Source organism: Populus nigra, chromosome 9 (assembly GCF_951802175.1).
Source record: "Populus nigra chromosome 9, ddPopNigr1.1, whole genome shotgun sequence".
NCBI classification, from domain to species: Eukaryota; Viridiplantae; Streptophyta; class Magnoliopsida; order Malpighiales; family Salicaceae; genus Populus; species Populus nigra.
In genome coordinates, this window is record NC_084860.1 from 1198269 (window position 1) to 1225945 (window position 27677).

The 27677-nt window shown below is 34.8% G+C and overlaps 2 protein-coding genes across 3 annotated transcripts; both read right to left on the reverse strand.

Moving 5' to 3' along the window:
- Positions 1–1123: 1123 nt before the first annotated feature.
- On the reverse strand, positions 1124–4165 carry LOC133703355 (ankyrin repeat-containing protein At5g02620-like). Of its 2 annotated transcripts, none has more exons than XM_062127830.1 (4): positions 3573–4165; positions 3310–3447; positions 2387–3081; positions 1124–2233 (listed from the first exon to the last, which is right to left on the reverse strand). In XM_062127830.1, the coding sequence occupies exons 1-4, from the start codon at positions 4108–4110 to the stop codon at positions 1565–1567; spliced, it is 2040 nt and encodes a 679-aa protein (XP_061983814.1). In that variant the 5' UTR covers positions 4111–4165; the 3' UTR covers positions 1124–1564. The 2 variants fall into 2 exon arrangements, with proteins under 2 accessions (XP_061983814.1, XP_061983815.1); XM_062127831.1 differs by having other exon boundaries at positions 2528–3081; positions 3573–4164.
- A 1330-nt stretch (positions 4166–5495) lies between these two features.
- LOC133703193 (ankyrin repeat-containing protein At5g02620-like) lies at positions 5496–8459 on the reverse strand. Its single transcript, XM_062127651.1, has 4 exons — positions 7696–8459; positions 7401–7538; positions 6519–7063; positions 5496–6288 (listed from the first exon to the last, which is right to left on the reverse strand). Exons 1-4 carry the CDS (start codon positions 8237–8239, stop codon positions 5605–5607), a joined length of 1911 nt encoding a protein of 636 aa, XP_061983635.1. The 5' UTR covers positions 8240–8459; the 3' UTR covers positions 5496–5604.
- Between the last annotated feature and the right edge of the window lie 19218 nt (positions 8460–27677).

Here is a 27677-nt window from a genome sequence, read left to right on the forward strand (position 1 = left end):
TTTTTTATTTGAAAAATAAATATCTAATCCATGACGAAGCACGAGTCAAATATCTAGAAATATCTAGTTATATGTAAAAACTTAAAAATAAGGATTTTGAACTTGATTTTTTTTAAAAAATATCTACATGTTAAAACCTATTCATCTAAATTTGGTTAGTGGTGGGTGTTTATCGGGTTCAAGTTGTAAGGCCCAAACTTTTGGCCCAAACCTAAACTCAAGTCAGCCCAAACCCAACCTAAGTTAACCTAGGTATTTAAGGAAGAGTTGCAAGAGAATTACTTTTCTCTCTTCTAATTCTTGTAACTGCCGTGACCCTCCTCTTCTCAAACCTAAGATTTTAGTTTTTGATCTTGAGTTTTCGGTTCATGAAAGGTGGAAGTAGCAAGTAAGTGGTTCTCTTTCATATTACTTTCGATTATAGTTTGTTTATGAAATGATTAAAGAAGAGATTAGGGTGTTCTGAGACTTAGCGTAGGTAGGGTGTCCTTTCGACACTACTCCTGTGTTGCCGGTCATAGACCCGGGATTCAGGTCGTGACACAAGTCAAGTCATCATCCTTGCTAGTATATAATTTAATTTATTTAGGTGGAATGATGAATTTTCGCTTTAGTTTTTTGATATTTATTTTTCACATAACATATCAAAATAATAAAAAAATACTAAAAAAATTTCATTCATAGCTAAAATTTCAAAATTGGAGGTTCAGTCTTACAAAGTAAGAGAATAGTGGTATGTTCATAAATTTATTGTAATGCTACAACCAACATTACTATCAAAATCTCAGTCAGAATAGTTAAAAAATAATTCAACATTGGAGGTTGAATTATTCAGTGCTAGGTGGTTTTTACAGATCCCACTCATGGAGTTGATGCTTGAACTATCATTACTATATATTTGAATAGAACTTGTAAACAAACTATTCACTTGGAAATGACTCTTGAAGTTTCAATGCACCAATGTTTTAGATGTTTAGGGTTCAGAATTGCTAGCCAAGTTTAGATAACTAGATTCATCATTTTGCATATTGAACGGACCAAGTTTCAAGAAAAATGTTCTGTCCCTCCTGAATAAGAGAAGAGGGGACCAGTGTCAAGAACTCTGTGGTTAAATTAACACCCATTTTACAAGAATTGCTGGCTTTCTTTGTTACTTATTGCACATATCAGAACATTGCATTATTTGGAATTCTTACAATGTACAAACCAAGAACTCATCACATCATTCTTATAGACATCATACTTTTTTTTTTTTTTTGATTATCGTGGGTGTCCGGGCCAGCTTGCACGCACCTCGACTAATCCCACGGGCCCTGAAGTTAACGACCATGTAAGCCTCCAGTGGCCATCATATGAGCAGCCACAGGGTTTGAACCTGAGACTTAAGAAGGAGCAAACGCCTTAGTCCCAAGCTCTTACCACTAGACTACCACCTAGATGGTGGTAGTTGCTTACAGATTGGACCAAATGACCAATACTTGTGCCCACCTTTACGTACACAGCCAGGCATCAGATTTCAGAAAATGGAAAGGATTTAGTGTAGGATAATTACGTGTCGGATATGTCATGGAAAGTGGGTATCAGTGGTTTCGACTCGACAACATTTGAAAGAGATCCAAGGTATAGCTGGAATATGTTTAATGAAGGGAATTTTCAGGAGCAAGTTGTAAGTTTTTGATAGTGATGGATAAAGAGGGAAATAAGATAGTGCAAAGATGCCAACTGGGATAAAAGAGACTGCATATAGAGTAATTTTTGTCCAGCTTTCCTTGCTGTAAATCATCAGAATGATTGTTGCTCCAAACGCTACCATCATCATTGCCACAGAGAGAAACAGAAATGTGAAGCCTACCATCAACTTATTAGGAAGTGTATGCTTGAAATCTTTAAATCGAAACGGGGATGTTAGGATAGAGAGGAAAGTAACAACTGATGTCAAAGCGAACGTAAGGGAGAGTACATCTGTCACGGTGAAAACCACAAAGAATGGTTTGTTGACGAGAACAGGAACACCAGTGCTCTGATTCGGACCTCCTGGAACCGTGTAGGCCGCAGCAAAGGCAACGGTGGCAATGAGAACTGCTACCACAGAACATCCTTCTGCTGTTGTCTTTAGCCATTCTTTGGCTAAATTGCGAAGTTCAGAATTTGCAGTAATGAAATACCCTTCTGCTGTGAGCTTCATATTGTTCTGGTGATTCAGGAAATGGGATGGAGTGACTTCTTTGACGCGCTGCGTTCTCACATGGATAACAAAGAGAACATGTCTATCAAGTTTTCTTAAAAGAAAAGAATTATAGAATTAGACCATTAATTTTTTTTATTTATTTCTTCTTATAAATCATACATAAATTACTTTTTAAGATGAATTATTATGTAAACTCACCCTGCCATATTCCTGTAATACGTCTACTCCAACCGCTTCAGGATTCAAGATTAGTATGACAATAAAAAAATATTGTGCTTCCCGTGAATTATGTGTATGATAGATATGCATAGCAGGAAGGTAAAAGTCTAAAAAGTGCACCTCAAACCAGAGTAATTCTTCCTGTAAGAGGAATGCAGGGCCTTCCATCTTCTCATCAGATATAAAATCCTTTCGTTTCCTTCCGACGGTGTGTAGAATGGAATTCCCATCACCATCAATCTTCCTTGTCAGCCTCTTCATAGGCACGTCCATTCCTTTCACAAGCTCGAAAATCTTCTTTTGGCGGTATTTGATTGCTACATGCAATACATTGCGCCCTTCGTCATCAATGTGTTCGACTGCCTGGGGATATAGCTTGAGTATTTCTTCAACAATCTCCACACAGCCTGCCTTTGTAGCCAAAATCAAAGGAGTTTCTCCAAGACTTTCCTCTTTGTCTAGAATTTTATTAAACAAATGTACTTCTTGCCGTTCTTGGCCGCCCTTTTCTCCGTACTTATGGATTTTAGGCTTGCTCTGGTCGATGCTAGAATACGTAAGCTCCCAGGAGGTATCTTTTCTGACTAAAAACTTGGCAAGCTCCACAGCTGATCTATGCAGTTGTTTTTGCTTTTGAACCTTTTCCCTCCATACTGAACTTCCATATGATTTTGCTTTCAAGGAAATAAGTTAGTCGCAAATGGTTAGTTGCATATAAATTCTGTGATGTAATGTAAGAATGAGTTTATTATGCAGAAACAAGGCAATTTACATCATGGTTGTTAAAAGGATTGACAGAAATATCTAAGAATGTTACATTTTTTTTATATGAGAAGTGCCATAATCACATTGGTTTCATTGATTCAGTGAAAACTGGAAGGGTAGTGATCATACTTCCATACCTAAATTAATGAATCCTTCTTCAGGCTCTAGTTTAAAAGCTGATGGGTTGCATGATAAAAGCTGAAGACCAGTCATACCATCGGCATCTTTTTGGCCCATTAAATGCGTGTAGTCCAACGCAATTCGGTATGCCAAATCTGTGGCCCAACGTAATTTGTATGAAAGAAAACATTTCAGCATCAGAATACCAACTTCATATGTTGAAACAAAATTGACTTGCAGATGGGGGGAAGAAATGAATTTATAATTGACAATGCTTTACCAAAATGCAGAGAAAGAATGGCCATGTGAAGGATAGTGGTTTTATCACTTCTCTGTACATAGAATTGCAAACCAGATTCATCATATCCAGAGACTTTAGCAGCTAGAAAGTTGAACATATCAGTTTTTCCATACCGGGCCGCACGAAAGAGAGCCGTCTCCCCATTGTGGTTGCGCATGCCTAACAATCCAGGGGCTCTCTTCAGAAGTTTATCTGCAATAGCAACAGTATGGTTGCTTGTGGCAGTCTCATGGAGGATTGTGTTTCCTACACCATTTTGGCGAGTCAACTTGTCGAGATTATGGCTAGGCAACTCATCTAGTAAATTTTCTACCAGAGATGCTTCTTTGGCATATGTAGCCATGTGAAGTACTGTATCGTCGTTTACTGTTATTACGTGCAATGCATGATCCTGAATTTTTTGGCAGAGTTCTGCAACTCTCTTCTTGTTTCCTTTCATGAGAGCATAGTACAAGTTTCCGTTTATTTTCTGTTTATGATCGATTTCAATGGTACCAGGAGACATCAAGGGTTCCATGTAGAAGGGAGGGGGTAATTTTTTCCTTGAAAAAAAATAAAATTAAAATCGCTATGCCAATCCTCAATAATAACCTTCTCCTTTATATCAGAATTCTACTATCATTCAACAGGATCCTGTTAATCTTGACGAGTACACTTACAAAGTATAATATTCTAGCTACCTCTCCTATTCTAAAGCTGTATCCAGAGCTTTTGACTTCATGACTGCATTTGGATTATCAATCATCTTTACTTGTGGTAGAGTTAGAATCTTGAACTTTTCCTTGATTTATTATTGCACAGTTATGATCACTAACTAGCTATATAGTTTTGCTTCATGTGCTAATTGGCACTTTATTGAAAATAAACCTTGCTTTATATATGCCTTTAGCTGGTGCTTCTCCATGTTTAGTGGAAGGAGGAATAACCTTTGTGTTGATTCATGGAATTAAATTCCTACTTTGTGTCATAAACATTCCCATGTTATGCACGCCAGGCTTACAACTCATAGTTAATTGGGAATAATCTTAGCTTTGCCTATAGTAGTATATTAGCATCTAATCCGAGGGACGAAGTCGAACTTTCTTCCCTCAGTGAAATGCTATCCCCAAGGCCCACATCCTGCAGTTTGATTGAATTGAGTGTAGATTTAAAGGAAACGTTTTGGAGAATTCGTTTTCTTAACGTTAGATGAATATTTCATAGTATGAATATTTTTGTAAATCTTGTCAAGTTAATTTAGAGAATTAAAGATAAAAAAAAATATTATTTTTTAAAATGAAACATCCTTTTAATATAAGTTATATCCCTCTATATATAAAATGATTATTTCTTTTAATAACTTCTCTAAATATTTAGATTAGGCCATTTTTAATGGGTGGACCAAATCTAACCCAATAATCAACATTAAGTATAATCTAATTAAACACATGTAGTCATGACACAAATTCAGTAGCAAGAGAGCCAAATGGTGCAGCAGATTGGCAACAGGTATAGCTGACTAAACATGATGATCAGGCATAAGTTGCTCACTGGAAATCAAAATTTTAGGCATAAGTCATCCTGTTTTAGTTTGCAAAAATAGAAAGAAGAACCAGATGCAGCACCAGGGCAGGATCAATTCAACTTAAAGGAGCGGCATTGATCAACAATATCACTCTGTTGGTTATTTAAATATTGGTGTTGATTTTTTTATATAATAATCGATTGATTTATTAATGAAATAACCATTCAGATAATAACAGAGAGAAACACAATGAATTTTAAGAAAACTAAAAAAAAAAAAAAAGATTGGAAACAAATCCAATTACAATATATTAGTAATAAATCTAAGCTTCATTCTTTGCAAGCGTGTTGCTTCCATCTACGTTTACCTGGATCACCAACAAGGATAGTCTTCACTCATCATAAATTAGTTTAAATATGATTATTGAAATCCTTACAATTATCAACAACTCAATAACGTGCTGCACAATGTTAACAATAATACATATTATCATCCATGTATGGTATTTCATGGAATGCGGGACTCTGAGGTTTGGACTTGACAACATTTTAAACATTTGGACATCATCATACAAGGTTTGGATAGAACAAGTTTAGTTAGAGGAAAGTTTTCGAGCAAATATTTGTAAGTTTTCGATAGTGAGGAATATAGAGGAAAATAAGATAGCGCGAAGATGCAAACTGGGATAAAAGAGACTGTGTATAGAGTAACTTTAGCCCAATTTTCCTTATTGTATATCGTCAGAAAGATTGTTGATCCAAATGCTACCATCATCATAGCCACGGAAAGGAACAGAAATGTGAAGCCTGCCATCAACTTATTGGGAAGGGTATGCTTGAAATCTTTAAATCGAAATGGCGATGAGAGGATGGAGAGAAATGTCACAACTGATGTCAAAGCAAAGGTAAGAGATAGTACGTCCGAGACAGTGAAAACCACAAAGAACGGTTTATTAACGAGGACAGGAACACCGGTGCTCTGATTTGGACCTCCTGGAACTGTGTAGGCTGCTGCAAAGGCGACTGTAGCAATCAGAACAGCCACAACCGAAGATCCTTCTGCGGTGCTCTTCATCCATTCTTTCGCTGAGCTGCGAAGTTCAGAGTTTGCAGTAATAAACAAACACTCTGCAGAGAGGTTCTGACTGTTATGGTGGCTTATGAAATGAGGTGGAGTGACCTTTTCGACTCGCTGTATTCTCGCACGCAATAAAAAACAGACATGTCAATCACTGAATTTTTCCAAAGAAAATAAGCATTAGACCATTAATATTTTCTTTCTTCTTTTCTACAGTATGTGGAAATGCAATGCAAATTCGTCAAGTTTGTTTCATTTGCTTAAAGATTCAAGAGTAGTGCAGCATTATAAAAAATATGTCTGTGTGTGAATCATATGTTGATGCTAAAAGTCTAAAAATGCACCTCAAACCATAGCAACTCTTCTTGTAATAGGAATGCAGGGCCTTCCATCTTCTCAGATACAAAATCCTTTCTCTTTATACCAACAGTGTGCAGAATAGAATTCCCCTCGTTATCAATCTTTCTTACCAGTCTCTTCATGGGCACTTCCATTTTCGTCACAAGCTCGAAAATCTTTAACTCTCTGTATTTGATTGCCACATGCAACACATTGCGACCTTCGTCGTCAACATGTTCAACTGCTTGAGGGTAAAGCCTGAGTATTTCTTCCACTATCTCCACAATGCCTGACTTGGTAGCCAAAATCAAAGGAGTTTCACCAACATCATCCATTCTCTCAGGAATTCTAGCAGCCAAAGACATCCCTTCTTGCCCACCTATCTCTCCATATCTGTGTATTTTAGGCTTGCTCTGGTCAATGCTAGAATAAGTAACTTCCCATGAGGTATCATTTCTAGATAAAAGCTTGGCAAGCTCTACAGCTGATTTATATTTATCCTTTTGATTTTGAACCTTCTCCTGCCAAGCTGTGCTGCAACAGGATTTAGCTATCCAAGGAATAAAGCAAGTCAGCAACATACATACCTAACTTTAGGCTCCTGAACACAATATAAATAAAAATTATCTAAAAGGATGAATTATTTTGCAGAGAGATGGAAAATACGTGACTGTAAGAAGATTAAGCTATGTACAACTGTACGATAATCTTATTATTTCAAGTGCGAAAAATTCAGAGAAAAAGAAGGAAATTTGCAGCACATTATTCCTATATGAAGATAAAGGAAGGATTGTTCAAGTGTCATAATCTTGACAAGAAAGAAGTGCACTATAGTATTAGCTGTTCTGAATGTGATTAGCAAAATGGAAGTGAGCTTGTATACATACCTAACTTAATGAATCCATCTTCAGGGTCTTGTTTAAAGGCTGACGGGTTGCATGAAAGAAGTTGAAGACTCGTCATCCCATCACCGTCTTTTTCGCTGATTAAATGTCTGTAGTCCAATGCAATTTGGTATGCCAAATCTGTTTTTTTCATTAAAATTGTACCAGAGAGAAGTTTTTGTTTTAGGGCAGCAAAATAAAAACTTCAGCATGCCTCAGAATTGAGATTTTATTTAATTCCACCAAACATAACATACAGAAGTGCCCAAGAAATGAACTTGTGATTTATAATGCTTACCGAAGTGTTCAGAAAGAATTGCAATGTGGAGGATAGTGGTTTTATCACTTCTCTGAACATAAAATTGCAGACCTGCTTCATCGTATCCAGAGACTTTAGCAGCTGGAAAGTTGAACATATCAGTTTTTCCGTACCGAGCTGCACGAAACAGAGCCGTCTCCCCATTGTGGTTGCGCATACCTAACAGTCCGGGGGCTCTCTTTAGCAGTTTATCTGCAACAGCAATCGCATGGTTGCTAGTGGCAGTCTCATGGAGAATTGTGTTTCCCACTCGATTTTGTCGGGTCAACTTGTCGACATGATGATCAGGCAACTCATCTAGTAATTTTTCCACCAAGGCTGCTTCTTTAGCATACGTAGCCATGTGGAGAACAGTATCATCATTCACTGTTATTACGTGCAATGCATGATCTGGAATTCTTTGGCAGAAATCTACAACATCCTTCTTGTTGCATGTCACTAGAGCCTTATACAGACGTCCATTGATTTTCTGTTTGGTATCAAGAACATCAGCATTGCAGGAACCCATCAGTGGCTGAAACATTCTGAATAGGGAGGTGGCTTCTCTCTTTTTTTGGCCTTATTATCCTTTGATTCTTTTGATTTTGAAGACAAAGTAATATTGTTGTTCTAGCCCTCAATAATGAATTGCTCTGCCCATTTTATGTCAAAATCCCGCTTTTTCTACGCCTAATCTTGTCCATATCGGCCAATACACAAAGTACCTAGCTTTTTATTACAATAAATGTAAATGCTGGGTCATACTTTTCAAAGAGTAATTGTCTTTGTGAAACATCACTTTGATGATAGAAATCTGCTTTATCCCTTAATCGAATACTTCTCTTTTCTTTTCTTTTTATATGGAAGTCTTTGATAGAATTTTAGCACTATCTTTGTCCATCCTTTTTTTCATTAGTGCAATCCCATCCAAAAGCAGCACGTTTTGCACGTCATGCTTTACAGCTAATTAGGAATAATATTTGCTTACATAGTACAAATTCTTTCTTTAATTTCATTACTGCAATGGCGCGTTCCACGCTTAGCTTTACATCTTGATTTAACTATATTCTATACTATATGCAACCCTTTTGTTCTTCAGAATAGGGCCAGCACGTATCAGGCTGCCAATGTAATTCCAGACGCATAGCACATAGCTGTGGTACCGCGGAGATATATGCATGCTCAAACGCAGAAAAATTCAACACCATTAGTAGTAACTGTTGAGCAGAAGTAAAAAGATTATTGACTTGATAATACGTGTACGGTTTGAATTTCATTCCACCTTTGATGGATTCTTTGCTCTTTTAAACAAATTCACACAGCATGCAACTTTATGCTCTGTGATGGATAACGCAGCCAAACTCAATCAGAATAAGAATTAAAGAATGAAGAAGATAGAGTTTCAGAAAAATGGTCCGCAACAAGAATCCTAACTATTCCTCATATCACTCAATAATTACAACATATCCACTTTTGACTATCCAAAACCCCTTACCTCTCCGCACACATATACTTCCCCCTTAGGCAATACTGATAATTAGGAATAATCTTTGCTTACACTGTACAAATTAGGAATAAGGGGTGTCTACAACATATCTTCTAAAGATAAAACTCAAAAACTAAAGCACTTACACAGCATGGTATAAATGGAAATCGAAACATGTACCAGTCAATAATAAGTTGCAAATTATTGCACTTTTTTTTTTTATTAATCATATATAGTTGTATAGTTGGCAATCCATAATGATTGGGCTAGTTATCATCTATAGTGTCAGCCAACAACGCTCACAGTGCTGGTCTTCAGGAATACTGATGCTGTATAGTTAGGACTCTATGCTGATCTTCAGGAATACTGATTCTGTTAGGACTCTAGTGTTTGAATTTGAATTAATCTTTTGTTATCATGTTGTTAGGAAAGCTTATCCTGTGTTCTTGTTCATTCTTCATGGCTGTGTGTGTGTGTATCCTCATTGAGTTAATAAGAAGACAACTTTACAAGGCATTCTATCGTTTATATGGTATCAGAGCATCTTTAATTTTTTTTTTTCCCATCATCTTTCTCATCATGACTAATCCCAACAACACCAGCCACTTTCACACCAGCCTGCCCAACCTAGTGACCATCAATGTCACGGCACAGGCTCCTCTCAAGCTCACCAGCTCAATTATTGGTCCTGGAAGCTGCAATTCTAAAATCTTTTTATAGGTTATGATCTCCAAGGGTTCGTTGATGGAACCAAACCTTGTCCACCATAATATCTCATCACTGACAACTCAAACACTCTTAATCCTGAATACCATGCATGGATACGTCAAGATCAACTAATATTAAATGCTCTCATTGGAGTTATTCACCACTCTATCATTTCATTTATTGCTGGTACGTGCTACTACATCTCAGCAAGCTTGGACAATTTTAGCATCAACATATGCCACCCCCTCCAGAGGCCGCATCAAGCAAGTCAAGGCTAGCTTCAAAGCCCTCACAAAGGGCTCTCTTTCCATCTCTGATTTCATTCATTCTGTTAAAGCACGGGCTGATGAATTAGCAATGTTAGGTGCCCTCATTGATGGTGAGGATGTCACATATAAAATTTTGGAAGAATTGGGCGATGAATACAAAGAACTTGTGCGTGTTGTACAAGCCAGAGACACGTCCATTGCCTTTGATGAACTTCATGAAAAACTACTCATGTTTGAAGCCTCTCTAAATACTTCACACAAAGCCTCCTTATAGTTCTCTCCTACGGCCAATGCAGCAGTTAATCATTATGGCTATCGATCTAAGACCTTTTTTGGTCGAATAAATTGGTATTTTTGATTAGGTCACCCATCGTTACCTATTCTCAATGTTATCCTTTCCAAAAATAAGCTAAACACTTGTTCAATAACAAAACAGTTTTCCTGCAATGCATGTCAATGTAATAAAAGTCACAAACTTCCATTCTTAGCTTCCACTTTAGAGTCTCATGCTCCTCTTGAAATAATTTTCTCTGATGAATGGACTGCTCCTATGTACTCCATTGATGGCTTTAAATATTATATTGTTTTTGTGGATCATTTTACACGTTATACATGGTTCTATCATTTGAAACGCAAATCTGATGTCAAGCCTACATTCATACGCTTTAAAGCCATTGTTGAAAATTATTTCAAGCATAAAATCATCACCTTCTATTCCGATAATAGAGGTGAATTTACAGCTCTCAAAGATTTTTTTTTCAAATAAATGGCATATCTCATCGTACTTCCCCACCACACACACCTGAACATAATGGTATCTCTGAACGCAAACACCAACACATAGTGGAAACTGGTATTTCACTTCTCCCTCATGCCTCATTACCTCAAAAATTTTGGTCATTTGTGTTTTTCACTGCCATTTATTTAATTAATCAGATGCCTTCACCTTCATTAAAATATTTTCTCCATTTGAACTTATCTTTAAAAAATATCCTAATTATGCTAAACTTTGCATTTTCGGGTGCTTGTCCATATTCGGCTCATAAACTAGATGTTTGGTTCAAATCGTGCATATTTCTTGGATACTCCAAAACTCAAAGTGCTTACAACTATTTTGATCCCCAATCCTCCAAATTGTTTTCTTCCCATCATGTTCAGTTTGTTGAGTTCACTTTTCCATATCCTAGTTTACTACAATCATAATCTGTATCAGACCCTTCCTCTCTACAAATATGGATACCTCATATTCTTTCTATAGTAACACCTGCGCTTGTGCCTCCCTCATTCACACCACCTGCAATTCCACCTTCTGTAGCACACCCTGTCAGCAACTCCATTACAACAGCCAACGACAGCTCTCCCACCATGCAACCCATACAACCTTCCTCTGTTCTGCCCACCTCACCGTCCCCCTTGATCATTCATCCTCCCCCTGCTCCACCTGTTGCACCTTCTCATTTCATGACCACCAGATTAAAAAATAATATTTACTCAACTAATATTCAGGAGCCCACATCTGTTACCAATGCTTTAAAGGAAGAAAAATAGCATCATGCCATGCAGGATGAGTTTAAAGCTCTCATCCAAAATGAAACCTGGGATTTGGTTTCTCCTTAATGTGCCTCTAACTTAGTCGGTTGTAAATGAATTTTCAGGGTAAAGCACAATTCTGATGGCAATGTTTCTCGCTATAAAGCACGCTTGGTGGCCAAAGGCTTTCACCAGTGACCGGGGCTTGACTATACTGAAACCTTTAGTCTGGTTGTCAAGCCAACCACAGTTCGTCTTGTTCTGTCCATTGCAGTAAGTAATGGGTGGAGGCTGCGACAATTGGATGTCAACAATACTTTTCTTCAGGGACATCTGCAGGAAGACGTATAGATGGTTCAGCCACCTGCCTTTGTAGACAAAGAACGACCACATTTCATCTGCAAATTGTGTAAAGCCATTTATGGGCTAAAGCAAGCACCACGTGCATGGTACCATGAACTCCGCTCCTTTCTGATTGATAATGGCTTCACAAATTTAGTGAATGATATGTCCTTGTTCATTCTTAAACATCATGGACATCTTCTATATTTATTGGTATATATGGATGACATTATCATCACCGGTGATGATGAGCATGCAGTCGACCTCCTTGTTCAAAACTTAGCCAAGCGGTTCTCACTAAAGGATCTGGGGTCTTTGACTTATTTCTTTGGTGTGGAAATTCAATCCCATCCTCACGGGTTGGTGCTTTCTCAGCACAGATATATTCAGGATCTCTTGCATCGTACCAACATGAGCAACTCACGGTCTGTGGCTACTCCACTACCACCAGGTCCTCCTCCCACTCTTGCAATGGGTGAGTTGCTCCTTGATCCATCTGCATATCATGCCACTGTTGGAAGTCTTCAATATCTGTCACTTACTCGACCGGATTTATCTTTTGTTACAGTTCATGCACAAAAAGACTGAAGAACATTGGAAACTTGTCAAACGACTACTGCGTTATCTCTCAGGCACCAGTAACGTAGGTCTTTTTCTGCATCATCAATCACATGCACACTAGTATGCTTTTTCAGATGCAGATGGGGGGAACAAGGATGACTTCTCCTCTATCAGTGCCTACATTCTATACCTTGGTCAGAATCCTGTCTCATGGTCATCCAAGAAACAACAAACCATTGCTCGATCATCAACGGAGGCTGAATATCGCTCTATGGCTGACATAGCCTCAGAAATCAGCTGGGTATGTTCATTATTGAATGAACTTCAATATTCAGTTAATCAAGTTCTTGTGATTTATTTGATAATATTGGTGCAACACAACTATGTTCAAATCCAATTTTTCATTCAAGGATGAAACATGTCTCCATTGATTTCCATTTTATTCGCGAAAGAGTTCAGTATGGAGTTCTTTGGGTTTGTCATGTCTCCTCTGATGATCAACTCGTTGATGCATTGACAAAATCTCTTCCCCGTTATCGGTTTGAATTACTCAAGGACAAGATTGGACTTACTCAAGGTCGTCCATCTTGAGGAGGGATGTCAGCTAGCAACGTTCACAGTGCTGGTCTTCAGGAATACTGATGCTGTATAGTTAGGACTTTATGTTGGTCTTTAGGAATACTGATGCTACTAGGACTCTAGTGTTTGAATTTGAATTAATCTTCTATTATCAGGTTGTTAGGAAAGCTTATCCTGTGTTCTTGTTCATTCTTCATGGTTTTATATATATCTTCATGGAGTTAATAAGAAGACAACTTTCCCAGGCATTTTAACGTTTATATATAGAGTCCACCAACAAATCATGTATAAGGTAAAAAAAAATAGTGCAAGGCATCACATTTTAATGGGCGAAAAATGGAAGCTTGTAAGGTAGCATTACATGTGGATTAATATTCTTGGAATGTTGGACTCGATGGCTTAGACCTGGCAACATTTGAAAACGATTTAGAGATCTTTAAGGGTATGGCTAGAAAACGTTTAGCAAGAGGAATATTCTCGAGCAAGCATTTGTAATTTTCTGTCAGTGATTAATAAAGAGTGAAATATTAAGAGAGTGCAAAGATGCCCAACTTTCCTAGTTATATATCATTATGAGTATTGTTGCTCCAAATGCTACTAACATGATGTAATAAGAAAATACAAAGCAAGAAAGAAAGAGATTGGACAAAATAGGGTTATCCCACTATAACTAAGTCATAGTTTTATTTATAAAAACAAAGGCTAATGAGTTATGCCTTACAAGTCTTTAAATAAACATGAGATCAACCTTAGTAAGAAAAGAAAATCATAATCCTTGAAAAAAAGAGAAAACCTATCAAAAAAAATTTTTAAAAAAACATAAAATCTAAAAAAATCTTAGAAAAATAATAAAATAGGCTCAACAACGTCTCCATGACCTAATTTTAAAGTCTTTTATAGTTCATCTAGTTATAACAAGTTAGGCTTCCTATAGAATCAACTCTCATAAATCTTTCAGAAATATTTAAACCGGATTTAATAGTTGGATAAAATATTATAGTTTTTTAATGTTATTTTTTTATCTAGTGTGATCAAACCTTTTCTTAAACCTAGCTATGTCCTACAGGTCCATATATATATATATATATATATATATATATATATATATATATATATATATATATATATATATATATATATATATATGCTAGACTATCTATATAATATGTTAGTCGTAGATCCCCATACAGTTATGGCAGATCTCCATTTGATTATTCAAAACCTTCACTTTTTTTAGTCCATGTTGAGGGATTTTAGATAAATATTGAGATTTTTTCAACAATATAAGCATTGCATATACAAGATTCAACATGCTTGTAATAACTCAATTTTGGATTCTCCAAATTTTCTTCAAATGTTATTTTATTTTTATTATTATTCATAAAAATCCAAAAAAAAGAAAAAACTTAAAATTCAAAAAAATATTTTTCTCAGGTAAACCACCCTTTTCCATGAAAAATGAGCCTATCGAGTGAAACCCGTCATTTTCAGTCAAAACCGAGTCAACTGGGTCAATACAGGTCAAACCATGTTGACCGGGGTGAAAATTGAGTTTCAGGTCGTTTCGGGTCAAATCCGTCATTTTCGATCAAAACCAAGTCCATATGGTCAATACGGGTCAAACCATGTTGACCACGGTAAAAATTGAGTTTCAAGCCATTCCAGGTCAAAACCATTATTTTCATCAAAACCGAGTACACCGGGTTTATAGAAGTCAAACTATGTTAACCGAGATAAAAATTGATTTTTAGACTATTTTAGGTCAAAACTATTATTTTCGATCAAAACCTGGTTCACCTTGTTGATTCCGGTCCAAATTTGTTTTGGTGTTTGAAATTAAATTTTTCATCATCAAATTTTTGAATTTTACCTATATATATATATATATATATATATATATATATATATATATATATATATAACAAATCAATAATGCATAAATACTTATTATAGTCGTTGGTGCAGTTGAGGCAGGTGAAATTTTTTTCTTCGGACAGAGCCATGTCTCCCGGTTATATATAAATGCCCTATGTCCCCTAGTGAATGGCTAATTGGCTATAGAAAAAGGAGAGAGAAGAAAGGAGAGAAAGTGATGCGAATGCTATTAATGGTTTTTTAGTTTTTGACTTTTTCCTTTGCTCGAGTAAGATATTGATTTCTTTTCAAAACAATTAAAAAAATATAAAAAATATTCTCACCATTAGATGTAATAGTATTTAGTTCTGGAATCTTGATTTGATAAAATCTAATAGGGCTTATCACACTATATTAAAACCCAAATCTATCTCAGCTCTTAAAATAATCTGCTCTTTGATCTTGTTGTGCCATGCAACACGATGTACCAAGCTACTGGTACATATCACCACACTACAACAAAGATCAGTCCATTAGAACCGTCTGATCAACTTTGAGATCAAGCCAACTGCAGCTGAAGGATTAGTTCATCAGTAATTAGCGGTTCCCAAGTTTTAGGTTCACTGACTTACCATGCGTGCATCCGCATCATAGTATATCCTAGAAATTCTCTCTCCTCTTGCCAGCGATTCCCTCTCTCTACACAGAACTCCCAACTTCGGCCACCGTAAGACGCTGGCACATCATAGAAAGGTTCATGTCCTCCTCGCGAGCAAACCCCAGGCGTTCTTAGTTGCCTTTGACAGATTATCTTATCAAAAAAGGTCGCGACTTTTTCAGCCACCTGAAGTTTCAAACTGTCGATTCTCTCTCATTAGCCATCAACGACCATCAAAAACACTGTCATCAGAATACTCTCCCCAGATATACCAGAATCTACCCTTTTTGGCTCGGAATCTCGTTGAAGAATTTCACCCCTCCAACAGTGGTCGCGCGTGAGCAATGCGCCACCAGGGGTATTTTTGTAATTTTTTAAGAAGTTCAAGGGTATTTCAGTCTTTTACCTAATAGTAGCACTTAGGTAATTTTGGGGATTTGTAGTGGTATTTTATTTATTTTTTATACAAGTATTTGTAAAATTTTCTTTGTATTTTGTAAAATACCCGAAATAAATATATAAAAAAATAACGACACGGGTCCAACACCCGTTTTATATCATCATGGTGCGCGAGTCCAAAGCTTAATTCTCAAGTATAGTTATGCTCATTTTTTAGCAATACCAACATAGTCTTTCTTTTTAGGAATGTCCATTGTTTGTCGACGTCTCTTTTTTACAAAAAAAGGACCGATGTCAAAAGTTTAAAAACAAAATATGGATTATGTCTATTGTTTCTTTTTGCAACTCAAACATAACTCTCCTTTTAAGAGTTAATCGTCAACATTTCATATGAGTCTTCTATTTTTAGAGACTAATGTTATTTTTTGATGTATCTCCTAATTTTAGGGACCGACGTTAACCATTTTTAAAAACAAATTGCAACTAAGTTCAAAATATTATAGCATTTGAATAAAATTGTCATAACTCATTTTTGGGTCACTCCCGAATTTGTTTTCATTTTCTTCAAAAAAAAAGAAAGAAAACAACCCGAAACAGTGTCATTTTAGCACTGTTCTCCTTCTTCCCTGCGCATGCAGAGGTAGGGAAGAAGAAGATTTTAAATCTTTGTTTCCCATTGTTCTCCTTTTTCCCTGCACATGCAGAGGTAGGGAAGAAGAAGATTTTAAATCTTTGTTTCCCACTATTCTCCTTCTCTCTCTCTCTCCACCCCACTTGCCCAAAAAACCCGCATGACTCATACCCACGCAACCATACCCTGCAAGCATTATGGAAGAAAAAGGAGACGGAGACCCATGCCCTGCACTTGAACAAGGTATGGCGAACCTCTCCCCCGACTGCCTATAAATACAGGCAAGGAAGAACAGAATAGGAGGGGGAAACCAACGACAGCTTTTAGGGGGGGCAAAATTTTGGAGAAAGAGAGAAGGGCAGTGATAGAGAGGGAAGAAACATAACCGAATAGAGAAGAAAAACAAACCGAGGGTGGGGAAGAAGATTTTGAAGACAGATAAGAGGATCAGAGAAGGCCAGAAACAGAGGACAACGCTGAGAAGGGAAGGAGAAGCACCAGCCAAGCAGCTCCCCCAGTTCCCCTATCTTTACCAGCACCGTGAGCTGTCAGCAGCACAGCCACGGTAGAAAGAGGAGGACGTTGTTGATAGAGGCAACACACATGGACAAGAAGAACAGCAGCACCACCACCAACGTCATTGCCAAGTCTTAGAAGTGAAAACAAAGAAGGAGAGAAAGGAGGAAGAACCACTGGCTTCTGTCTGCATAGCCGCCACCAGCGCCACCCCAGAGCCACCGCCAGCTACCACCATCCTCCCCGTCATTGATAACAGACCTGCACCTTGAGAAACAGAAGAAGAAACACTGAAAAAATAGAAACAGAGGAGAACAGAGTAGAAGAAAAAAATGCAGAGAAGAAGAAAAAAGGCCGACCACCGTCCATGCCGTTCTCCGGTCAGCAACCGCTAGTAGCACAACCTCGAAGCCACCGCAGGTCCACCTCTCTTCCTTCTTCTTCTTCTTCGTTGTACCATCTCCACTGTTTTGCGTGAACAGTGGAGAGTGCTCCACTGTTCATTGGGCCAGACTTGTCTAGCCCAGCCCAAAATGAGTGGGCCGGGTCTGACCCGCTCCAAACAAAAATTTCAAAAAAAAATATATTTTCAAAAATCCATGATTCTTCCACATATTTTTCTACTAAATTTTGCTTAATATTGGTTTGTATTTTTACATCGTAAAAATACACATCCGGTATTAAAATACCTGGTTTTCATCAAAACATTAAAAAAAACATGTTTTTGTTTTCATGCATACGGCCAAATCTCTCAAAGCTAAAAAAACTCATATTCTATTTTCATATAACAAAGAAAACTTCAAAAAAAAATTGTTTTAACATGCATTTTGGCTTTAATAACTAGTTTATTAAAGTCACGAGAACTTGGCCAATATTTCAAAAAAAATTCAAAAAAATTATTTTGTTTTCTGTTAATATCCAGGATTACAAATTTATACGTAAAACGTATTTTTGATATTAAAAAGGTAGTTTTTTTTTATTTGATGCTAGAACGGTTAGGTTTTACCTCATTAAGATAAGAACCTCCTTATTGAGGAGGGCTTTTCTTGAATCTTAGACAGACAAGACCAATAATTAGAAAACACGACCAAACCTTAGATTTTGATCAGACAAATAAAACAATGTAGCTTACCTTAGGTAGGGCGTATTTGAGGTTCTAATACCTTCCATTTACGCAACCAGTCTTCGTACCTGATCTCTAAGACCAGTTAGGGTTCCTAGTAACCAGAATACTAGATGGCGACTCCCATTCTTTTTTTTTCCAATGATAAAAAGACAAGAACTCCTTGTCTCCCCATATTTGCCAGATACACATACATTGAGTGTGGAGGATGATCGTCGTGACGCCACACACGTGCGACAGAATGGCGACTCCATTGGGGACCTTATGAACTAAGCTTTGTTTTTGTCTGATAATTATATTTTAATGTTTGGTTTGGGTGTTATTGTTAATATGCATTTCCTCAGTTTCTCATACACTTTAATTTTGTACATATTTGTTCATGCATTGTATAAAATTATTTCATGCATCATTTACATTTGAGGGGAATTATACTGAAAAAAAAAACTTTAGGTTAAGTGGGGGACTAGCAGCTTACCTTACAATTTTTAGTTAAGGTTTAAGTTTGTGTAAAACTCAACTCTTCGCTGAGAGCTTAGACTGGTAATGATTGGTGTATATGTCATCCAATTACCTACTGAACCCCTATATTGTCTTCACGAGGGTGATCACTAGGACAGTAAGAGATCCTTTTGAGACCAGGTAGAAAGCCACTCATCATGTAATGGCCCAAACCTATGCTTGCTGGCGAGATTTCAGGTTCAGGGTCAGGTTAGGAGCTGGGGGGTTCGAGTTCGGTTGAGTCAGGATTAGGATTAGACAGGTGGTTGTTGTTGTTGTTGTTGTTGTTGTTGTTGTTGTTGTTGGGGTGGTGGAGGAGGTAGAGAGGGAGGAGGACACCATCAACAAAGAGTTCATCAGCTGTAACAAGATTTATTTTTTTTAGGTTAACGTGGGTGTCCAGATCATCTTGCATGCACCTCGACTAATCCCACGAGCCCTGAAGTTAACGACTATGTAAGCTTCCAGTGACCATCATATGAGCAACCACAGGGCTCGAACTTGAGACCACAAAGGGAGCAGACCTCTTAGTCCCAAGCTCTTACCACTGGGCCACTACCTAGATGGTTAGCTGTAACAAGATTTGGTTGAGAGAAAGATGGGTTTTGACCATCTAGAACTTGAATTCGGGTGGTGAGTTTGAATCACTGCTTGCTCTCCTTCTTCTACTGCTGCATGGAGAGAGGATAACTTGAGGTTCTTTAATGGATATTCTTTGTAGGCTATCCATATTGTTGGATAATGAAAGGCAGAGAGGGGAGGTTTGTTTTTGAAAGGAAAGGAAGTGTGAGGGAAGTTTCTCTGGTTTCTTGGGATTGAGCTTGGTTCAGAGTTCAGTTCAGCTTGACCCTACAAGAGCTATAAACAAAGGAGAATGAGTTAATAAAAATGAAGATAGGAGGGCTTGGAGGTTAGGTCCATTATATATGCAACCATGTAATAAGAAATTATATATGCAACCTTTAGTTTCTACAGGAACACCTGCATAGTATATTCTCAGTGTTATTAAACTTAGTTGGGAAGACTTAGGTAATGTTTGTTAGAGTGTTTATAAAGTATTTTTGAAAAAAATATTTTTTATTTTTTTGCTATTTTTATATCATTTTAATGTGTTGATGTTAAAAATAATTTTTTAAAAATAAAATATGTATTATTTTGATATATTTTCAAGCGAAAAACATTTTGAAAAGCAATCACTATCACATTTTCAAATATTTAAAAAATAAAAAATATATATTATTTTGATATATTTTTAAACAAAAAACACTTTGAAAAGTAATTTCTATCATATTTTTAAATATCTTATTAGTTGACTTGGGATTTGACCAAATTTGGATTTTGAATAACTAGATAAGAGTCGACACTGGTTAAATTTGAGAGACTCAGCGAATCAACCTACAATCCGATTCATCTGATAAAAATATAATCAAAATAAAGGTTAATTTAAAAAAAAAGTTAAAAAAATTATCATTTCAAAGGTTTGTAGCAGCCAAACCTCCAAGCTGGCTTTCTATGGAGATTTGTAAGGGTCCCTGTTTTGGAAGTAATTACGTGATGATGATCATCAAGTGCTCTGTAGAAAGACAATTTAGCGGACACCGTGGCAGTAATGGGAGTCAGAATGGGACCCACTTTGTTTCAGAAAAATCTTGACCATCCAATCGACTGAAGTCTAAAGGGGAAGTATAAGACCTACGGCTCGAAACACCCATGGGGTTTGAATTCAAATCCTAAAGACCTGGCAGCTGATGATTCGGACATCCATCTTAGTTAAAGTTTTAAATTAAATTTAGTGGCATTAACGTTAAAATATAATTTAACTTACAGAAAATAATATTATTTATTAAAAAAAATTCTTCAAATAATATTTTTTTATCGATTCGAGTTAATTTAGCTGCTTGGAGTATGATTGTAGTTGCTTTTTAAAGTGTTTTTCATATCGAAATGTATTAAAATGATGTTTTTAATTTTTAAAAAATTATTTTTGAAATCAGCGAATCAAAACGATGCAAAATATTAAAAAAATTAATTTTTAATAAAAAACAAAAATTTAATTCTTTTAAAAACACGGTATAATCACATTTTCAAATGCTCTCTTATATTTTCTTATTCAATGAGTTGCGCAATACTTGAATAAACCTTGATACTAACCTGACTTTTTTATAATTTTAGTGCCTATTGGGGAAAAAAAATTGATACTATTAATCCCTCATCCATATGAACTAACCGATCATAATTTAATAACATGGGAAGGCTCTTAAAGTTAGAAAAACATATAATATTTCTCATAAATACATTGATAAATCATCTTAAATTTTGTGCGATCAAAGATGAATTCATTCTTAATATAAAAGTTTGAGGAATGTTGTTCTTGATAGTTAAATAAATAACACTTGGATAATGATTAAATATTTAAAAAATTTTATTCAATGAATAGAATATTAATACAATAGAAACTTGATGATATGTAAATACTCTCTGGGTACTACAATACAACCCAAGTGGCATGCAATGCATTATTTCCCAATAAAACAAAAATATAACTCCGTTGTTCTTTTGATGGATATTAAAATAATGCTGGGAAGTTTGGTTCGTTATTTTTTAAAATATTTTTAATTTATTTAGAAATGTTTTAAAATGATATTTGTTTCAATTTTTTTAATTATTTTTTATATTAGTGCATTAAAATAATTTAAAAACATAAAAAAATATTAATTTAAAATAAAATAAAAATAAAAAAAATTAAATTTTTTTAAAAATATTTTTAATACACAAAAATAAACGAGAACCGTACCTTATTTCTAATAATCTCGGATAGGCCTTGGCCATACAATTAAGTTGACACCACTCCCTCAACTTCACTTCTTCCCAGGAAAAAGAATCTAAAAGTCTTAGCTTCAAGATTACGCATCAATTAAATACACTACGTCAAGATGCTTGCCACCCACCAACGTACAGTAGTCCTTCATGAAGTTCTCTATTGGTTTAGATAATTGCATGAGCCATTGTCTCATATTATTCATCTTTGTTCGCATAGAAACCACCACCATACTACATGTGATGCATTGCGAAATGGACAAATTCTTACAATCTTGATTTCTCCCACAAGAACATCAACTATATATGCATCAAGATAGTTTTGAAAGTGAGTGAAGCCTTCATGTCAAATGCTCAAGTGCACATATTATAGCTGATTATATCATATGATCTCTTATCTTTACAATAATGCACATCGATCTAGCTAACGACTAGAGAGCATGACAGCGATTCATGGCAAGATGGGTTCCACAAGATATCAACTAAGGATTTGAACCATGTGATGGAGATATATAAAATTAAGTCAAATGTATAAAAATATAATCCTTCACACGGTTGCCATCATGAAAATATTGCTAAAAATCGAAGAAAGAAAGAAAGAAAGAAAAGGGGTGTGTAAGGTGACAACGTGAGTGGACCCCTAGGGATGATGGGCTAAGTGGTTGGCTTGTGAGCTTGTAGGAGTGACGGTGAGCTGGTGGGACACTTGGAATCTAACAAGCAAGGATGATCAGAGAAGAGAAGAGATGTTTGCATGGTAGATACGGGCTTAATTTTTATGTGTTGTTAATGAAGTTTGTTTGTAGGGAAAATGATCAGTCATGTGCATGCAAAAACAAACATTATTTCATCAACCCTTTTGGGTCCCATTCACACTCGCACAGCATACCCCTTCACTCATTCTTCCATCTTGACAGCAACTGCCCCCTGGCTTTTTGAAGGTAGCTGTTGTTTTAGCCTGTAAACTGTAATGCCTTATTGGCCTAATCAATGATCATCTGCTCACTGGTTTCCATTCAAGTTTTAGTTATGACTACCAATCAATTAATTACTGTTATCACCAATAGTTCCCGGTTTAAGTTTGGCAAGTTAATTCCAGTTAATAAATTAAAGGATGTTATTTTCAAAATCAAGTTTTCACCGAGTTTATCAGCAGCTACCGTCTGTTTTCTTGAAACACAACCTGGACTAGGTTCCAAATCAAATCAACTTGTCTAGTAAGATTAAGTTTGATAACAATGATGGTTAAATTATACTTATGTGACTGTTGGATCGGATGTGATCTAGATAAACAGTGCAGAAATCACTGTATCTGTTTCTGAACGGGCAGTGCCGGAAGCATTGAGGAAGATGCTGTGTGGAAAATGCCAAAGGGATGCGTAAGATCAAGAATGTACTTAATGTTGGAAAAACAAGAAAGGGTTATTGGAGATGACTTTCCAAATATTGGCAGTGAGTGAGTCTGTCTTGGTCTTTGTATTATTGTATGTTTATTATTGAGGAGGACGCAGTCAGTGCCTAATCACTGCCTCCCAAAAGTGGATTTCAAAAACCTACAAAAAGAGAGACTGCACCATGTGGGCTTGTGGCCTTTTGGTACGAAATTTCTTGACACTCTGTTCAACCATCAAGAACTTGGAAAAGAAAAAAAGGATATTGTTTCTCTTTTTTATTTTAATGTCAAGTCTAATATCTGCCAGCTTGATAGCATCAATACCAATCTCTTTTTCAGGGTGGGTTTATTTCGCATAAATATTTCTAAAACAAAATCACATATATGAAGTTTTTTTTAAAACGTTTGGTTAGTAACAAAGTAAAAAATACAATAGATTAGGTTGGAAAAACCTTAAACCGACTTAGGATTTTTCAAAGGTGGCCTTGTGTGTTTTCGAGAAGTTTTTATTAAAATTTTGTTTAGTATTGTGATGTGATACCCAACAATAAATTTAAAAATATTTAATTAATCAACACGCATATAATTTTGTATAGATCCATTAAAAACTTTCTTTTAAAACTTTGGTAGAGAAAAACTACAATTTTAATCAACACACACTTAGTTAGGTTGGGCTAGTTCTCGAACTACGGCAAAACAAGTTCTCTATCATAATATAAAATTATCTGATGCTTAAGTTAGTCAATCATAAAAGAAAGACAATGTATAGCAAAGGTATGTTGTGATTATTATGTAGAGTTATGTTTGATATGGCCTTATGTGTTGTTTCTTGTTAGCTCGAGATATTTATACACTTCGTCACATTAAATTACCTTGTAGAACATGGATTTTTCACTTGTGGTAGCCTTTGGTGAGACAAGTAGACGTGAGATAGCTATTGGTGAGAAAAATAGGTATCACACTAATAATTCCTACCTAAGAGGTTGCGGCACTGCATTGACAAGACATAGCTCTACGCGTTACGAGGTTGTAGTGCCATGCTGACACCTTGGAGGTCGTAACAGTGCAGGCATAAGCATTTGTTTAACGTGCCATCTATTCGGTCAGGCTCAGTTTGGCTTCCAAAAAGCTATCTTGTCTTGGTGTGGCCCACCTAGAAAGGGGTTGGGCCTGAATTCCAAACAACATGCTAAGCCATGGCCAACAACCAACAACTTAGTTGTCCACTATTTATTGTCCGACAACGACACAAACAATATAGTGAACAACAAAGTTGCTCGTTGTTTGGTATTGTGGTGCGGTTTGTGTTTTATTCAATTATAGATTTTAAAGTTTTTAGTTAATCAACACACATCATAGTTTTGTATGGATTCCACTAAAATCTCTTTTTTGAAACCTTGATATAATTTGTAGCTTTTCTAAAATTTATTTTTTGAAATCACAATCGTAAAAACTACAACAATGCTAAACACACACTAATTTGGGTTGGGCTACTTCATAAACTCCTACAAAACAAGTTTTCTATGAGAATAAAAGACCCTTCAATGTTTAGGTTAATCAATCATAAATGAAAAATAATTTATAACAAACGTATATTGTGATTATTGTGTGTAGTTATGTTTGTTATGACTTTATGTGTTTTTACCTGATAACTTAAGATATTTATACACCTCGTCATATTAAATTTTTTATTTGCGGTAACTATAAGGGTGGCGGTAAAAGTTGTGACGGGGAAATAGTGTTTATTAAAATTGTTAAATGATATTATAAATAAATTATTATTTATAAAATTTTACTAGTTGAAAATATTTTTAATATATAAATTAAATTTAAAAAGTAATGATAAAACATTTAGGTTAATAAGTTTTCTAATAGAATATTTTTTAAAAAAAAAACAAACATATGAAAAATCAGAAAAATACTTGTCTATATAATATTTTATACAAATCAAATCTCTTATTAATTTGGTAACATGTCATCTTCATCGATGTACTCTGAAAAGCTTTCTTTGATTGTTGTGAAGTCATAGACTTAACGTGACAAGTTGATGAAAGATACAACACATACATACTTATATAGGTCATTAGGCAATAGGTAGGCCAAAAAAGCTTGTAGATGTTGAAATGGCCTCCAATCCCCCGTCTATGGTAAAAAGAAGAAGAAGCAGAAAAGTCGATAAGATAGAACCTTAAAAGGCTGGAATGGAAGGAAATATTTCGTATTTTATATAGCATCAGGAACAAAAAAAACTTTTACCTTATTTAGCACATTCTCAATCTAACTTTTCTTGATAACAATTTGTTCAATCACCTACTTTGTGTTGTGTAATTCTTGTCAAGAATCCTCTTGTTCATGGAGGTTTTTTTTTTAATCTTTTAAAAAAGTGGAATGTTATTAAACTTGTTTTAACTCATAATCTTGTTTATAGTCTAATTTACAAGTTAACTTTAATTAATTTAAAATGATATCATATTATGATTTTTTTAAAATAAATTAAAATATTATTATTTTAATTTTATTTTTTAAAAAAGTTAAATTGAGTTTTGATTCAATCTACTGGTTCATATTGATCTATTAAATCAACTAGTTTTAATTATGTTAACTTTTACTTAATTTAATTTTAAATTTGATCTAGATTAGATTCATATAGGTGTTTCCAATCATAATCTTGTTTATAGTCTACATTATAAGCTACACAAGTTAACTTTAATTAATTTAAAATGATATTATTTTAAATAGATTAAAATATTATTATTTTAATTTTTTAAAAAGTTAAATTGAGTTTTGATTGAATCTATTAATTTAGATTAATTTATTAAATTAATTAATTTTTATTATGTTAATTTTTATTTAATTTAATTTTAAATTCGATCTAGATTAAATTTAGGTAGGTGGTTCCCTCAACTAATTTAATAACAATGTTTTTTTTATGAAAAAAAAAATGTCGTTGATGATTGTTAATTAAAAATCAACAATTTACTGTGTTGTGAAGAAATACCTTGATTTCACTCAAATCAAGGGAGCTACTATTGTGAAGTCAACTAATAAACGAAAGAAACGACCGTATTTTTTGTTTATGCCGTCTCAAAACATGACCCAACTCAACGCAATAATGCAAGATGTACAAAAGGAAAAATAATAATAATAATAATAATAATAATAATAATAATAATAATAATAATTGTGGCATTGGAAAACCTCATGGCAGGCAGAGAGTCAGAGACAGCATGATCCTTGATTCTATAATGACAAAAAACACTTTGACATCTGAATAATGATGTACTAGAAAAGCATGAGAGGGTCTGTTTGCCTTGAATTATTGTATGTGGCCCTTTATAAATCCTCGAACATTTGTAATATAACCTTAACAAGTAGATCCCATGTTTCCTCCCTTCTCACCTTATATTCAAGTTCTAAGATCAATACTAAAAAAATATGTATATGTTTTTTAATTCACTAAACAGATATAAAAGTGTGTTATTGAGTTTATTTGAAAATACAATTAGCTTCATTGATAGACAAAATAGCCTCATTGATGGACAAAATGATATAGAAATTTAAGAAAATACATTTTTACTTTATAAATTTATTTATTTTTAAATAAGGTAAATAATAGTCAAGAAGTATACTTTCTTTGTAGTCTGTAGTTTGACTCTCTGCTCACCAATAATGATGAACACAGACTATTTTTAAATCATAAAATTTTATTTTGATTTTTTGATCTTTCCGAGAAGAAATCATTTCAAGCTATAATTTATGATATGCAATCTTTCATGATTTAATATAGATGTGCTTCTTTTCGTTGGCCACACCATATTTATAATTGATTTCATAGATTCAATCATAATTTCCAGGTGTTTAAACAATGCTAACAATACTTTAAATTTGTAATTACAAAAAAAAAAGAGGATGGTGAATTTTATATGTTTTTTTTAGATTAATATGGGCGTCCGAACTAGTTTGTGAGTATATTAACTAATTTTATAGGCCCTGAAGTTAACGATTATATAAGCCTTCAATAACTTCGAAGTTTGTGAAACTCAAACTAGTACTCTCTAGGAAGCAAATCCATAACCAAACCAGTCCAACTATACTCCTAAAAAGTTGTGAATTTCATATGTTGTTTTGCTTATCATGCCACTTTTGATTCTTTATATATATATCTTTGATAAAATAGCAATAGGGATCTTGAAGCCCTAAAATATTAAAATCTTCTTGAAGCCCTAAAATATTAAAATCTTTATAAAACTATGCCTGGACAATTTTGTTAATTAAATTTTGGTCTAATCTAATTATTAGATAAAACATTATAATTATTTTTGTCAGAATAATTATTTAATCCTCATTCTTAAATTTTTGAGTTTGAACTTTATGACAAGTATACAATATAATTTACTTTTTTAGGCCAATATCATTTATACAAAAACTAATCTGAATTAATACACAAACCCACTTAAATAATACATATACATACAATAAGAAAAACATTAGAGTCAATATTTAATGTTAAAGTGTGTTTATTATTGTGATAATTTTTGTAATTATAATTTAAAAAAAAACCAAGTCTAAAAAAATTACAAATTATAATTTTTTTTAACCAACATCTAAGAATTTTTAG